This window comes from Trichechus manatus, unplaced genomic scaffold (genome assembly GCF_000243295.1).
Source record: "Trichechus manatus latirostris isolate Lorelei unplaced genomic scaffold, TriManLat1.0 scaffold00131, whole genome shotgun sequence".
In the NCBI taxonomy this organism is placed as follows: domain Eukaryota; kingdom Metazoa; phylum Chordata; class Mammalia; order Sirenia; family Trichechidae; genus Trichechus; species Trichechus manatus.
The window spans coordinates 7,776,588-7,791,072 of record NW_004444067.1 but is presented as its reverse complement, the minus strand read 5'-3'; the positions used below and the strand labels follow the sequence as shown (position 1 = coordinate 7,791,072).

At 45.5% G+C, this 14,485-nt stretch overlaps 1 protein-coding gene across 4 annotated transcripts in view; it reads left to right on the top strand.

Annotated features, from left to right (window-relative positions):
- Positions 1 to 2,870: 2,870 nt before the first annotated feature.
- CHFR (checkpoint with forkhead and ring finger domains) overlaps positions 2,871 to 14,485 on the top strand; it is a 33,243-nt gene continuing 21,628 nt past the window's right edge. For 2 of the 4 annotated variants that reach the window (XM_012558025.2, XM_023739288.1), the window contains exons 1-6: positions 2,871 to 2,943; positions 3,154 to 3,295; positions 8,398 to 8,497; positions 11,637 to 11,746; positions 13,395 to 13,454; positions 13,585 to 13,794. In XM_012558025.2, coding sequence (XP_012413479.1) covers positions 3,166 to 3,295; positions 8,398 to 8,497; positions 11,637 to 11,746; positions 13,395 to 13,454; positions 13,585 to 13,794 — 610 coding nt within the window. In that variant the 5' untranslated portion in view covers positions 2,871 to 2,943; positions 3,154 to 3,165. Of the gene's footprint in view, positions 3,296 to 8,397; positions 8,498 to 11,636; positions 11,747 to 13,394; positions 13,455 to 13,584; positions 13,795 to 14,485 lie in introns of all 4 variants that reach the window. The other 2 variants (XM_023739289.1, XM_004385020.2) reach the window with 2 other exon arrangements.

Here is a 14,485-nt window from a genome sequence, read left to right as displayed (position 1 = left end):
CTCGACCTTGGGTTCCCTATTACCAGCTTTCCTGGTCCCTCCTGCCTTCTAGTCCTTGCCCCTGGGCTGGTGTGCCCCTTTAGTCTCGTTTTGTCCTATGGGCCTGTCTAATCTTTGGCTAAAAGATGAACCTCCAGAGTGACTTCATTACTGAGCTAAAAGGGTGTCTGGAGGCCATACCCGCAGGGTTTCTCCAGCCTCTGTCAGGCCAGTAAGTCTAGTCTTTTTTTGAGTTAGAATTTTGTTCTACATTCTTCTCCAGCTCTGTCCAGGACCCTCTATGGTGATCCCTGTCAGAACAGTCAGTGGTGGTAGCCAGGCACCATCTAGTTGTACTGTCACTAGCAAATTTTTGCTTCCTATTCCCGTGATCTTATTCTCTTCTGATCTAGAAATCTTGGTTCCACAGGGATGAATGCTTCCACCAGGAGACACAACAGGGAATCTGTCAAACTGGAGGTTGAGACGGCCACCCAGCCACTTGGGGTTCCTAATGCCTCTGAAACAAGAGGCCAAAGGGGAGTTATGTACTGATCGGATTGACTGATCCTGATTACCAAGGGGAAATTGGGTTGGAACCACACAGTGGAGATAAGAAAGGATATATCTGGAATACCATAGATTTCCTTAGGGTATCTCTTAGTACTACTATGTCCTGTGATTAAAATCAATGAGAAATTACAACAACCCAATTCAAACAGCAGTGCTAATGGCCCAGACCCTTCAGGAATAAAGGTTATCCCACCAGGTAATGAACTACAATCAGCTGAGGTGCTGCTGAGGGCAAAGGATGTACAAAATAGGCAGTGGAAGAAGGCAGTTATAAATACCAGCTACAACCAAGTATCCATTTGCAGGAATGAAGACATCAATAGTAATGAATATTATCTTGTTATGAATATGCTTATATCCACATGTTAAGCAAATATTTGTTTTCTTCCTTTTCTTATTATATCATCTAACATAAGATATATAGATAATAATTAACTTTATATCACAGCATTCAAGTTACACAATTATCAATGAGAAGAGTGAAAATCACCCAACGACTTTGCATCCTCTTTTAAGCATGTTTTCAGCCATACCCAGGATGGTCATGTTAGGTGGAAGTATGATTTTGTTCTTGTCTTTATTCAGAGATTAAGTATGGTTTAAGGAGATGTATATAGACGCCAGGTTGACAAGGGGTAGAGTGTGATGGTCAATTTTACATCAAATAGGCTACCCATAAAAACCAAACCAACTCTGTTGCCGTGGACTTAATCCTGACTCACAGTAACCCTATAAGAAAGAGTAGAGGAGATGGGTGTTTTGGAGGAATCTATTCCCCTCTGTCTCCTATATATCGATATATAATAAACATCTTGCTGCTCACCTCACCCATCTCTCAGAATTGGCTATTGCGGTAGGCGGCTCCAATCCAGGTTACTGCGGTAACAAATTTGGTGGCCCATGCAGGGACCTCAAGCCACTTGAGACGCAGCGGCCCCGGGGCAGGGCCTGGGACTGATCGACAGTTCCCCTGACAAGCGGCAGCGAGAGGTTTCATTTGCCTCTGGGGAGACAGTTGGCCAGACCTGGGTCTGTCACAGCACAGCTGGTCCCCAACCGCGCCAAAAGAGGTTCTTTTCCAGGAAAAGCTGAAGGAAAAAGTGCTTCCCTAATCCTCACCGGAAGGTCCCCTCTGTGTCATGCCAATTGAGCTAGATGTTCCCCGAGACCATGGTCCCCAGAGCCCTCTGCCCAGCAATTCAGTCCCTCAGGGAGTTTGGATGTGTCTGTGGGGCTTCCATGACCTTTCCTTGTACAAGCTGTGCTAGTTTCTCCTGTATTGCGTACTGTCCCACCCTTCACCCAAGATACCACTTATCTATTATCTATTTAGTATTCCCCCCCCCACCCCTCCCATCCCTGGTAACCAACAACTGCCAGAAGTATTTTTATAAGCGTATAAACATATTTGTATACACAAGTGTACATACATAGTTTGATTTACATCAGTAGGTTTCTACTTCACATTAACTTCGTTTTGGAGACATTCACCAGCGCAGACATCTCCCTCGGTCCTTGGAACTGCTGGATGTGCCGCGCTGTCTTCTCTCATGCCCTAGCGACTGGCATTTAACTTTTTGCCAATGCCTCGCTCTCACAGCAAAGAAAATGCCTTTGAGCCTCCTTCTTTGGCGCACGCATGGGAACCCCGCTAGATCCCAAGAAGCGAAAATTGCTGAGTCAAAGGAAATATGCGCGCACTTAACGGGAAAGATATTGCAAAATTGTCCTCAAAAGAGGTGGGCCTTAGACTCCGACTGACACGGTAGGTGCCTCCTCTCTCCAAGAGCTCTCACCATGTTACCAAACTGTCCATCTTTGCTTCCGAGGTGTAAAAGACGATTCCCGAAGTAGTTTCAATGTGTATTTGTCTCTTCATGTGCGAAATGAACCGTCCCCTCAAGTATCTAAAAGCCATCATACTTCAACGGAGACCTTGTGGATTTGACTCCACCGGTTGTGTGCCCTCCAGTCATTCTGACTCATAGCGACCCTACAGGACAGAGCAGAACTGTCCTCATTTAACCACTGGCCACCAGGACCTCGACTGTAAATCCCGAAATCATTAGGTGGCCTTTGCCGCAACCTACCATGGCGCCCACAACGGCTACTTCCGTGATCCTGAAGAGACGAAGAGACCCACTCCACCATCAAAAATGGCGTCGCTGCCTTCAGCCTCCACTTTGCGCACGCGTCCCTTACTTCCACGCCCCCCCACTCCCGATGGCCTGTCCTGGCTACGCTCTAGCCGACGATGTCGGTGGGCGCCACCGCCGGCCAATCGCAGAGCGCAGGCGCCGGCTCGCCCCGCCCCGCGGATCAGCTGAGGGACCAGGGATGTCTGTTGACAGTGGCCGAGCAGCCGGTTCCGGGTTCCTCGCGGGTCGGGGGGTAAGCTGGGCGGGTGGAGGGGGCTGCAGCGGGCTGGCCGCGGAGGACGGGCTGCGGCCGCGGGGGAGGTGCCAGCCCGCCTGCCGGCGTCCTTTCCTGGCCCGTTGACGTTGGCCTCGGTAGCTGCGAGGGCCCCGGGGGAGGAGGGGCGCGGGCAGACGGGCATCTTCGGGGTCGGTAAGCCCTCATCCGACGTGTCGGGGCTGTTAGATGTGAATCTCGATGGAGCAGCCCGAGGAAGGCGAGCAGGCGCAGCAGCAGCCCTGGGGAAGGCTCCTCCGCCTAGGCGCCGAAGAGGGCGAGTCGCACATCCTGCTGTGGAAACGGGAGTGGACCATCGGGCGGAGGAGAGGTACGGGGGTCCGCCGGGAGGGGTTGAGGGGCCAGTGGAATGGGAGTTGGGGAGAGGAGCGAGAAGGAGGGGCGGGGGATGGAAAGAGCGAGGGGCGGAGGGCGGGACGGGGCGTGGGCGGTGCCCGGAAGGCCCCACTGGGCAGCTGGGAGGCCACACGGCCAGGGACACAGTGTGCTCTCCAGTTTTATCCAGTGGAGTGCGTTCTGGTATAATAGCTGCCATTTATTGAGTTATTTGTCTGCCTATCACTCATTTAAGTGCTTCGTGCAGATTATTTACAACTTTATGAAGTCGGTGCAATTAATAGAACTTTGGAATGCAAACTTCTCAAATTCGTTATTATACAAAGTGTTTTTTCTGGTGACAATGGAATGAAACTAGAAATCATAACAGAAGGAAAACTGAAAAATTAACTCATGTGCAAATTAAACAACACACTGTTAAATAACCAATAGATTTCAAGAAAGAATTACACAGGAAGTTAGAAAATGCATTGAGAAGAATGAAAATGAAGCGATGAAATACCAGAGTTTAAGGAATGCAGCTAAAGCAGTTCTCAGAGGAAAATTGATACCTGTAAATGTCTACGTTAAAAAAGAAGCAAGACCTCAAGTCTATCACTTTGTTCTGCTCACTGCTAGAACCCCAGCTCTTCGAATAAAAAAAAAAAACCCAAACCTCTTGCCATCTAGTGGATTATGACTCATAGTGACCCTGTAGGACAGAGTAGAATTTCCCCATAGGATTTTCAAGACTTTAATCTTTACGGAAGCAGACTGCCACATCTTTCCCTCATGGAGTGGATGGTGGGTTCAAACTGCTAACCTTTCGGTTTGTAGCTGAGCACTTTAACCACTGTGCCATCAGGGCCCCTACTAGCTCCTGGAATAGAGCCACTCAGATAATTATTGTTTAATGAATGTAGTAGGCTAAGGAGTTGAACAAGGTCATACAGATAGTGAGAAGTGCCCTCAACCTCCACAAGGTGTTTACTGCCTCTAGACTCAGAAGCAACCACCTGGTCATTTGACCTTATAGCTTTCCTACAGGGAGGGAAATAGGCTGGTCAGGCCAACAAAAATATTTAGTTTGCCTGAAAATTAATAAAGTGGTATATGAACTTTATGTTTTAAAAAAGAGAGAGAGAATGAGAAAGACCTATTTAGAACCAAAAGTTATTTGGTTTTATTTTATCCCTTATGATGTATCTGCATCTGTTCTTTTTCTTTAGTAGTCTTAAATTCCACTATGAAGTTGTGTGTGTGTGTGTGTGCGTGTGTGTGTTTTACAACTTTGAAGATATTTACATATCATTAGAAACATTTGAAAAATACATTTATTCTCTTTATTATTGTGTAATACACCACTCTTGTGTCAGTTTGTTGTACTGTGGTGGCTTTTGTGGGACTGTAATGCTGGAAGCTATGCCACCATTATTTCAAATACCAGCAGGGTCACCCATGGTGGACAAGTTTTAGCGGAGTCTCTAGAATAAGAGACTAGGAAGAAGGACCTAGCAGTCTAGTTCTGAAAAAATTGACCAGTGAAAACCTTATGAATAGCAGTGGAACATTGTCTAATATACTGCCGGAAGATGATCCCCTCAGGTTGGAAGGCACTTAAAATACAACTGCGGAAGAGCTGCCTCCTCAGAGTAGAGTTGACTGTAACAATGTGGATGGAGTGAATATTTTGAGAACTTCATTTGCTGATGTGGCGTGACTCAAAATGAGAAGAAACAGTTGCAAACATATAGTAATAATCAGAACATGGAATGTATGAATCTAGGAATATTGGAAGTTACCAAAAATAAAATGGAATGCACGAAAATCGATATCCTAGGCATTAATTCACTAAAATGGGCTGGTATTGGCCATCTTGAATCAGACAACCAGATGGTCTGTTATGTCAGGAATGACAAACTGAAGAGAAACAGTGTCACACTCATAGTCAAAAAGAACATTTCAAGATCTATCCTAAAGTACAACACTGTCAGTGATAGGATAATATCCATATGCCTACAAGGAAGACCAGTTAATACAACTATTACTCAAATTTACACACCAACCACTAATGCCAAAGATGAAGAAATTGAGGATTTTTACCAGTTTCTGCAGTCTGAAATTGATCAAACATGCAGTCAAGATACATTGATAATTACTGGTGTTTGGAATGTACAAGTTGGAAAGAAGGAACAGTAGTTGGAAAAATATGGCCTTGGTAATAGAAATGACAGTGGAGATCGCATGATAAAATTTTGCAAGACCAACAACTGATTCACTGCAAATACCTTTTTCAACAACGTAAATGACAACTATATATGTGGACCTCACCAGATGGAATACACAGGAATCAAATCAACTACATCTGTGGAAGGAGACAACGGAGAAGCTCAATATCAGTATCAGTCAAAACAAGGCCAGGGGCTGACTGTGGAACAGACCATCAGTTGCTTATTTGCAAGTTCAAGCTGAAGCTGAAGAAAGTTAAAACAAGTCCACGAGAGCCACAGTACGACCTTTAGTATATCCCACCTGCATTTAGAGACCATCTCAATAGATCTGACACATTGAACACTAGTGACTGAAGACCAGGCAAGTTGTGGGATGACATGAAGGACATCATACATGAAGAAACAAAAGGTCATTAGACAGGAAAGAAAGAAAAGACCAAAATGGATGTCGGGAGAGACTCTGAAACTTGCTAATGAACTTAGAGTAGCTAAAGGAAACAAACACGATAAAGTAAAAGAGCTGAACAGAAGATTTAAAAGGGCAACTCGAGAAGACAAAATAAAGTATTATGATGAAATGTGCAAAGATCTGGAATTAGAAAACCAAAAGGGAAGAACATGTTCAGCATTTCCCAAGCTGAAAGAACTGACGAAAAAATTTAAGCCTTGAGTTAACAGTATTGAAGGATTCTATGGGCAAAATACTGAACAACACAGGAAGCATCAAAAGAAGATGGAAGGAATACGCAGTCACTGTACCAAAAAGGATTGACGAGCAACCATTTGAGAAGGTTAGCATATGATCAAGAACTGATGGTATTGAAGGACGAAGTCCAAGCTGCACCGAAGGCATTGGTGAAAAATGAGGCTTCAGGAATTGACGGAATACCAATTGAGGTGTTTCAACAAGCGGATGCAGCGTTGGAGGTGCTCACCCGTCTATGCCAAGAAATTTGGAAGATAGGTCCTTGGCCAACCAACTGGAAGAGATCCGTATTTGTGCCCATTCCAAAGAAAGGTGATCGACAGAATACGGAAATTATCGAACAGTATCATTAGTATCACATGCAAGTAAAATTTTGTTGAAAAATCTTTCAAAAGTGGTGGCAGCAGTACATCGACAGGGGACTGCCAGAAATTCAAGCCAGATTCAGAAGAGGATGTGGAACCAGGGATATCATTGCTGATGTCAGATGAATCTTGGCTGAAAGCGAGAATGCCAGAAAGATGTTTACCTATGTTTCATTGACTGTGCAAAGGCGTTTAAGTGTGGGGATTGTAACAAATTATGGATAACATTCCAAAGAATGGGAATTCCAGAACACTTAATTGTGCTCATAAGGAACCTGTGCATAGACCAAGAGTCAGTCTTTGGAACAGAACAAGGACATACTGTATGGTTTAAAGCTGGGAAAGGTGTGTGACAGGGTTATATCCTTTCACCATACTTGTTCAATCTGTATTCTGAGCAGATAATCCAAGAAGCTGGACTGTATGAAGAAGAACGTGGCGTCAGGATTGGAGGAAGACTCATTAACCTGTGATACGCAGATGACACAACCTTGCTTGCAGAAAACAAAGAGGACTTGAAGCACCACTGATAAAGATTAAAGACTACAGCCTTTAGTATGGATTACATCTCAACATAAAGGAAACAAAAATCCTCACAACCAGGCCTATAAGCAACAGCATAATCAACGGAGAAAAGATTGAAGTTGTCAAGGATTTCATTTTACTTAGATCCACAACTAACGCCCACGGAAGCAGCAGTCAAGAAATCAAACGATGTATTGCATTGGGCAAATCTGCTGCAAAAGACCTCTTTAAAGTGTTAAAAAGCAAAGCTGTCACCTTGAGGACTAAGGTATGCCTGATCCAAGCCATGGTATTTTCAATCACCTTTTATGCATGTGAAAGCTGGACAATGAATAAGGAAGACCAAAGAGAACTGATGCCTTTGAATTACGGTGTTGGTGAAGAATATTGAATATACCGTGGTCTGCCAGAAGAAAGAACAAATCTGTCTCAGAAGAAGTACAGCCAGAATGCTCCTTAGAAGCAAGGATGGCGAGACTTCATCTCACGTACTTTGGACATGTTATCAGGAGGGACTAGTCTCTGGAGAAGGACATCATGCTTGGTAAATTAGAGGGTTAGTGAGAAAGAGGAAGACCCTCAGTGGGTTGGATTAACACAGTGGCTGCAACCAGGTGCTCAAGCATAGCAACTATTGTGAGGATGGCGCAGGACCGGGCAGTGTTTTGTTCTGTTGGACACAGGGTCGCTATGAGTCGGAAACAACCCGACAGCGCCTAACAACAACAGCAGCAGTGGATATAATAAGAGGTTTGGTGAAGAGTAGAGGCCCTGAGATAAACTGTGTGGTTTTCCACCCTGGCACCCCACATCGCTGGCTTTGGGCTGATAACTCTCCAGGCCTTTGTACCTACTTCGTAGACTTGTGAGGATTCAATGAGATCATGCATGTGAAGTGCTCAGAATGGAGCCTGGCTTAGCATTATCACTTAATAAATGTTAGACATTGTTATTATAACACAGAATGGTGGTATCTCATTGTGGTTTTAATTCACATTTCTCTGATGGCTCATGTCGAGCATCTTTTCATGTACTTATTTGCCGTCTGTATTGCTTCTTTTGTGAAGTGTCTATTCAGGTCTCTCGTTTATTTTTCAATTGGATTGTTAGTTTTATCATTATTATTACTGAGTAGTAAGAGTTCTTTTAAATTCTGAATATAAGACCTTTATCAGGTAATTGTTTCATAGTTAAGCAGAGGAGAATGTTGTTCATAATACCAATAATGGTATCTAATATCTCCCCTCCCACCTCCACCTCCCCATTTTAGGTTGTGACCTTTCATTCCCTGGCAATAAGTTGGTCTCTGGAGATCACTGTAAGATCATAGTGGATGAAAAGTCTGGTCAGGTGTCACTGCAGGATACCAGGTGAGCTCTCTGAACGTTTTCTGTTTCCTCTTGTCACTTAAGGAGCCCAACTTAAAGTGAGCATGTTATGTGCCGTGATCAAGGAGGAGAAAATGACACCGTATTTATAAAGGGAAAATAGTGGCTCATTTTCTACAACTTGGGAGTTAATTAGGTTCTCAGGGTACTAGCAAGTGTATTTTCTAATTTTGAGGATGTTACTCAGTGAGATACTGAGTAACCCTTTTGTATCTATGACTCCTCTTGAATATATTCAAAAGAAAACAAAAATATCTCAGAACTAAGACTTCAAAGTGATTGGCAAATCTGCAGTCTTACAAACTTGTCCAAGTTTTACTTCTTTTCCTCAAATAAAAAAAAAAACTTTGTTTTTTTGTTAATAAATTCTTATACAACTGAAGTAGTGCTTAGAATTGAAAAGCTTTTCCTAATCCCACTCACAGGTTAAAAATGTATATGTAAGTGGTAGAATTCTTGCCTTCCAGGCAGGAGACCCAGTTCAACGTGCGGCCAGTGCTTAGGCTGGGTTCTCTAGAGAAGCAAAACCAGTACAGCGTATAAGTATAAAGAGATTTATTTCAAGGAAATGGCTCACGGCTGTAGATGCTGGAATGTCCCAAATCTGCAGGTCAGGCTAGAGGCTTCTACTGATTCATGTAGCCACAGGGGCTGGTGAACCAAAGATCAGCAGGTCAGAGAGCAGGGCTCTTGCTCACAGGCTGCGAAGATAGACGAATCCCAGGATTAGCATGCAAGACCACAGGTAAGCTGCTAGCTTAAATCCCAAGAACCAGAGGTCAGACAAGCAGGAGCCAACTGCAGGATCCAGAGCAATCAAAAGCCCACGAGCCTTGTCAGAGTCTGCTTATATTTGATGCAGTCCATATCCCCAAGGAAACTCGTTTTCAACTGATAGGCTACTCACAGCAGATCTCATCACGGAAGTGGTCCCATAATATCAGATCTCATCGTGAAAGTGATCACATCATCATACAACCGCCACACTACATCATAACTGCCGAACCGCTGAGAATCACGGCCCAGCCAAGTTAACACACAACCTTAACAACCACACACCTCATGTGCAGCCACCACCCATCTGTCATTGGAGGCTTGTGTGTTGCTCTGATGTTAAACAGGTTTCAGTGGCGCTTTCAGACTAAGGTGGACTAGGAAGAATGGCCTGGCAATCTACTTCCAAAAATCAGCTAATGAGAACCCTGTGGATCACAAGGTCCGATCTACAACACATCATGGGGATGGCACGGCACCAGGCAGCATTTCATTCCGCTGTGCATGATTCAGGGAGCAACTTAACAGCAGCCAACAACCAACGGTTTTATGTAAATGAGATTATACTCTGCGTACTGCTGTGTCACCTGTTTTTTTCACTTACGATATTTCTGGACTACTTACCTTGCAAGGGTGTCTAGACCCATCTCATCTTTTTCAGTGTGTTTTTATTTCATATATTATGTATCATCTCCCTTACTGATGGACATTTAAGTTAGAGTTTTTCTTCTTATAAATGACACTGTAGTGACTCTCCTTGTCCAAAAATCTTTGCATTCATGTCTGTTTCCTTGGGATAAATTTCTAGGGAAGGAATGCTATGTTAGAATGCACATATTTTAAATTTGGTACCAGTGGCCAGGGAGCCTTCCAGCAGCATGTTGGGAGTGTGTGTTCCCACCAGAGGGCTGTGGGGTTTCTGTACCGATGAGGAGCTGTGACATTCTTGGTAACAGTTCTAGGGGTAGAGGACTAGGGAGTAGCGTGCATTATGGGGAAAAACTGATACTCCTTTTTTATTGTTGTAGACAGTAGATTGAGTGGTTTACTCTTTAGCACGGTGTTGAACGATAGAGTGCTGGTTCTGGAGCTGCCCTGCCTGGACTCAGGTTGGCTGTCCCCTCGTGGTATATGACTGCATGACTCTCCTGTGGTCGCTGTAAAAAATTACCACAAAACAGGTCTGTTTTCTTACAGTTCTGGGAGTCAGAAGTCCAACCTGGGTCTCACTGCCTAAAATGAAGGTGTGGATAGGCCATGTCCCTTCTGGCTGCTGTAGGGGAGAATTCATTCGTTACCTGTCCCACTTCTAGAGGCTGCCATGTTCCTTAGCTTGTGGGCTTCTTCCGTTTTCAAAGCCAGTAATGGCCAGTGGAGTCTCTCACAGCGCTTTCCCCCTGGTTCTGACTCTCCTGCCTCCCTCTTTCAAGGACCCATTTGATTATATTGGGCCCACCTGGATAATCCAGGCTACTCTCCCATGAGAGTATCTGGGTGGGCACTGTATGTAATCACAGGGACCTTATAAGAGGGAGAGGGGAGACAAGTCAGTCAGAGAAGGAGCTGTTGTGATGGAAGCAGAAGGCAGAGTGATGGCAATTGCTGGCTTTGAAGCTGGAGGAAGGGGCCGCAAGCTAAGGAATGCGGCGGCCTCTTAAAGCTGGAGAGCCAAGGAACAGATTTTCTCTGGAGCCTCCAGAAGGTGCACAGCCCTGCTAACACCTTGATCCTAGGACTTCTGACCTGCAGAACTGTAGGATAGTAAATTTGTGTTGTGTTAAGCCACCACATTTAAGGTAGTTTGTTACAGCAGCCGTGGGAGACGCGTGCCCTGCACTGTTGCGGTGCCCAAAGCTCAGTCAGGAGGAGTGTTGTTCCTGCCAGAAATTTATTGTCATTTATGCACACAGTTTGCTCTTGCCTAGAGCCTGCCTCCAACGTGAGGATTGGGCACTGTGGGTCATGACTGTGGAGGGAGGAGCACAGATCTTTGGACAAAGCTGAGCACAGACATAGAGCGAAGCTAGAAATCAAAAGCACAGAGCTGCTGGTGGAGTCTGAGAACCCAGGAGGAGGAAAACGAGGGCAGCAGGGCATTTGAAACAACAGAAATTTTAAAACTCTTCATGAGACTGTTTGATCGCCAGTTAGGTTGTCAGTAAGGGAAGTTTCTTCTCAAGAGAACTGCAAAGAAGTATTTGCATATGTACTTCTTGACATATTTACTTCACTCCTCTGAGCATTATTTACAAATGGTAATAATGAGCTGCTTTGCTAGTGGTGCTAGAAAACAATTTTTAGCTCGAAGTTACTTTATCAAAGTTACATTGTTGTCTTCTTCACACAGTACCAACGGGACAGTAATTAACAAGCTGAAGATTGTTAAGAAGCAGACCTGCCCTTTGCAGACAGGGGATGTCATCTACGTAGTGTACAGGAAGAATGAGCCGGAACACAGTAAGAGAGCAACTCTCATTGGGGTAGACCACGGGAGCGGTACAGGGAAGGTCCTGCTGATATTGGAGAGCCAGTTTCTCTATGTGGAGAGGGTCTGCCCAGATGGGCAGTGCAAGCCTTGGCCGTCATTAGGAATGCTCCACGTCATTAGCTGTGACTCAGACGGCAGCCAAGGAAAAGTGAATGGAGACGGGTTACGTTGTAGATTGGAAGACAGTAGAGTCGTGGAGAGTAAAACCTGGTAACGGGACTGGAGGTTGTGGATGGTTCTGTTTTTGGAGACTTGTAAAAAAACGGTGTGGGGGTGGTGTCCAACCTCTTCTAACTTCACAGAGGAGAAGGAGAATCAAGATCAACAGCCCAAGGCTGATTCCTATGAGGCAGAGTTCACACATGTGTCCTCTCTCTGCCATCTTTACCATTTCTGACACCAACCATCCCTCCCATGGCACTCTCTACTTCTCTGCTGCATTTGATAATTCACTGTAATGGCCACACAGAACTCACAGACAATACTCATGATTATGGGGTTTATTATGGAAGTAACACATTACAGTTTAGGGTCAGGAACACTCAAGGATACAGTTCTTCCATCAGAACAGCCTCTTCCCAGTGTGCTCACAGGCACACGTCTCTGGCCCTCAGCCTCTGCCCTGCCTGGGCAAGTGTCATAAAGATTTTTTAGCTCTGCCAGTAAGTGCCCAGAGGCACCCTACTCCGCCAGCAAGCCTCCTGCCCAAAGGCACTCAGCTTTCTTGCTCCGTGGGCCAGGAGTCCTCCATGCCATCTCCTGTCATCGTTTCTCTGATATTGCTTCTTGAGCTCTCGCTCTCTCTCTGTCTCCTGGTTGCAGGAGCTTCTCAGTGCAGGGATCCTGGGTCCAAAGGACGCGCTCTCTGCTCCTAGCTGCTCTTCCTTGGTGGTGGTGGGATCCTCCCTCTGCTCCAGAATTGTCTCTCTTTTAAGGCAAAACTAACCAATCCCTTGGTGGGCCACAATTACCTCATTTGCAGAGTCCTAGCCAATCACTTGGGTGGGAGTTACAAGACCATGGCTAGAAAGGCCACACAAAAATGGTCCATCACACAGCAAGACTTTACAGGCAAAGGCAGATATTGGACTGGGTCCCACAGGGTCTTCCCAGCTCCAGAAGTCTGTGCTTATGTTTCTGGAAGAAGAAGGGTGTAGGACAGGTAGTTATGGAGATCCTTACAAAGGTCGGGAAAAAGTATTTCCAGACCATCGGTGGGAAGAAAGAGGAAGAAGACATATTCCCTGGGTCACGTTCAACACAATTACACCAGCCCGTTGCCACACAAGAGGGTCTTGTATCTGCTCTTTCATTAGTGTGGAATTGTAAGCAAGGCATAGGTTCTTCACCTTGTCCTCTCTTTGCCTTCCCTTAGTCTACCTCCTGATTCCAGACATTTGTTTCTGAGGCTTATTTCTTTTCCAGTTGGTTAAGAGGTTTTCAGTCACTTCTTTTGAAATCTCTTTACCCGGCTGAAAATTCAAAATAGTCAACAAAGGCAGTGTGACTGAAGTGACTGGTTGGGGACGTCAGAAGATTTAGGGAACAAAAGAAGAAAACTGACTTGTCACTCATTCACGGGCCTGAGCACCTCTGATATGATTTGTTTCCTTTCAGATGTGGCATACCTCTATGAGTCTCTAAAGGAAAAGCAAGGTGTCACACAAGAGTCCTTTGGTAAGTATGGCTGTGGCAAAGAAGTGGGTGCTCCTAGGAGAAGAGCCTGTCACTCACCCTAGTTTCTTTGCTGAAGTAGCAGTATCCCACAAGCCCAGAGTGCATGCTCCTTCTTTCTTTGTGGTTACAGAAGCAAATAAAGAAAATGTGTTCCATGTGACCAAAGATACCTCAGGGGCAGGGAGCGGTGGTGACGCCCAGGCCCTGCCCCCACCGCCTGCCACCCCGACGTGCTTTGAGGAGCCACAGCCATCCACGTCAACATCGGACCTCTTCCACACGGCCTCTACCTCGTCCGTGGAGCCTGCTTCTGTGGGGCAGGAGCAGATCTCCATGTCTGGTGAGACTGCGTCCCCTGCCCACATCCGACGGCTCACGGCAGGTCTGATGGGCCACCATTCTTCGTGGGTTAGTCCTGACCTACACTGTTGTAGAGACAGATGAGCCACTAGAGGATACAGAGGTGTATGTAGCATAAGATCCTCCGTAGTAAGATTTTCATAGTGCATAATATGGCCTTGTCATTACATTCCTCAGAGAAATGCTTAAGGTCAGGGACTGCAGTATGTAGTATTTTTTTACAGCTTTGTTGAGATATAATTTACATACCCTGAAAATCACCCACTTCAGTTAACTCATTGGCATTTGGGACATTCACAAGGGTGTGCAACCATAACCACTGTCCAATTCCAGGATATTTCATTGCTCCAAAAGGAAGCCCCGTTTCCATTAGCACTCACACCTCATTCCCCCTACCCCCAGTCCCAGACAACCACGAATCTACTTTCTGTCTGAATTTGCCTGCTCAGGACATTTCATATAGTTGGAATCATGCAACAGGTGGTCTTTTGTGATGGCTTCTTTCACTCAGCATCACGTTTTCACGGTCGCTCCAGAGCAGCACACGGTTTCAAGCCAGCTTCCCGTAGACAGTCCTACATCAGGGACATTTTCCTTCCTCCACGGTCAGCTTCCCGTAGACTGTCCTACAGCAGGGACGTTCTCCTTCCTCCACGGTCAGCTTCCCGTAG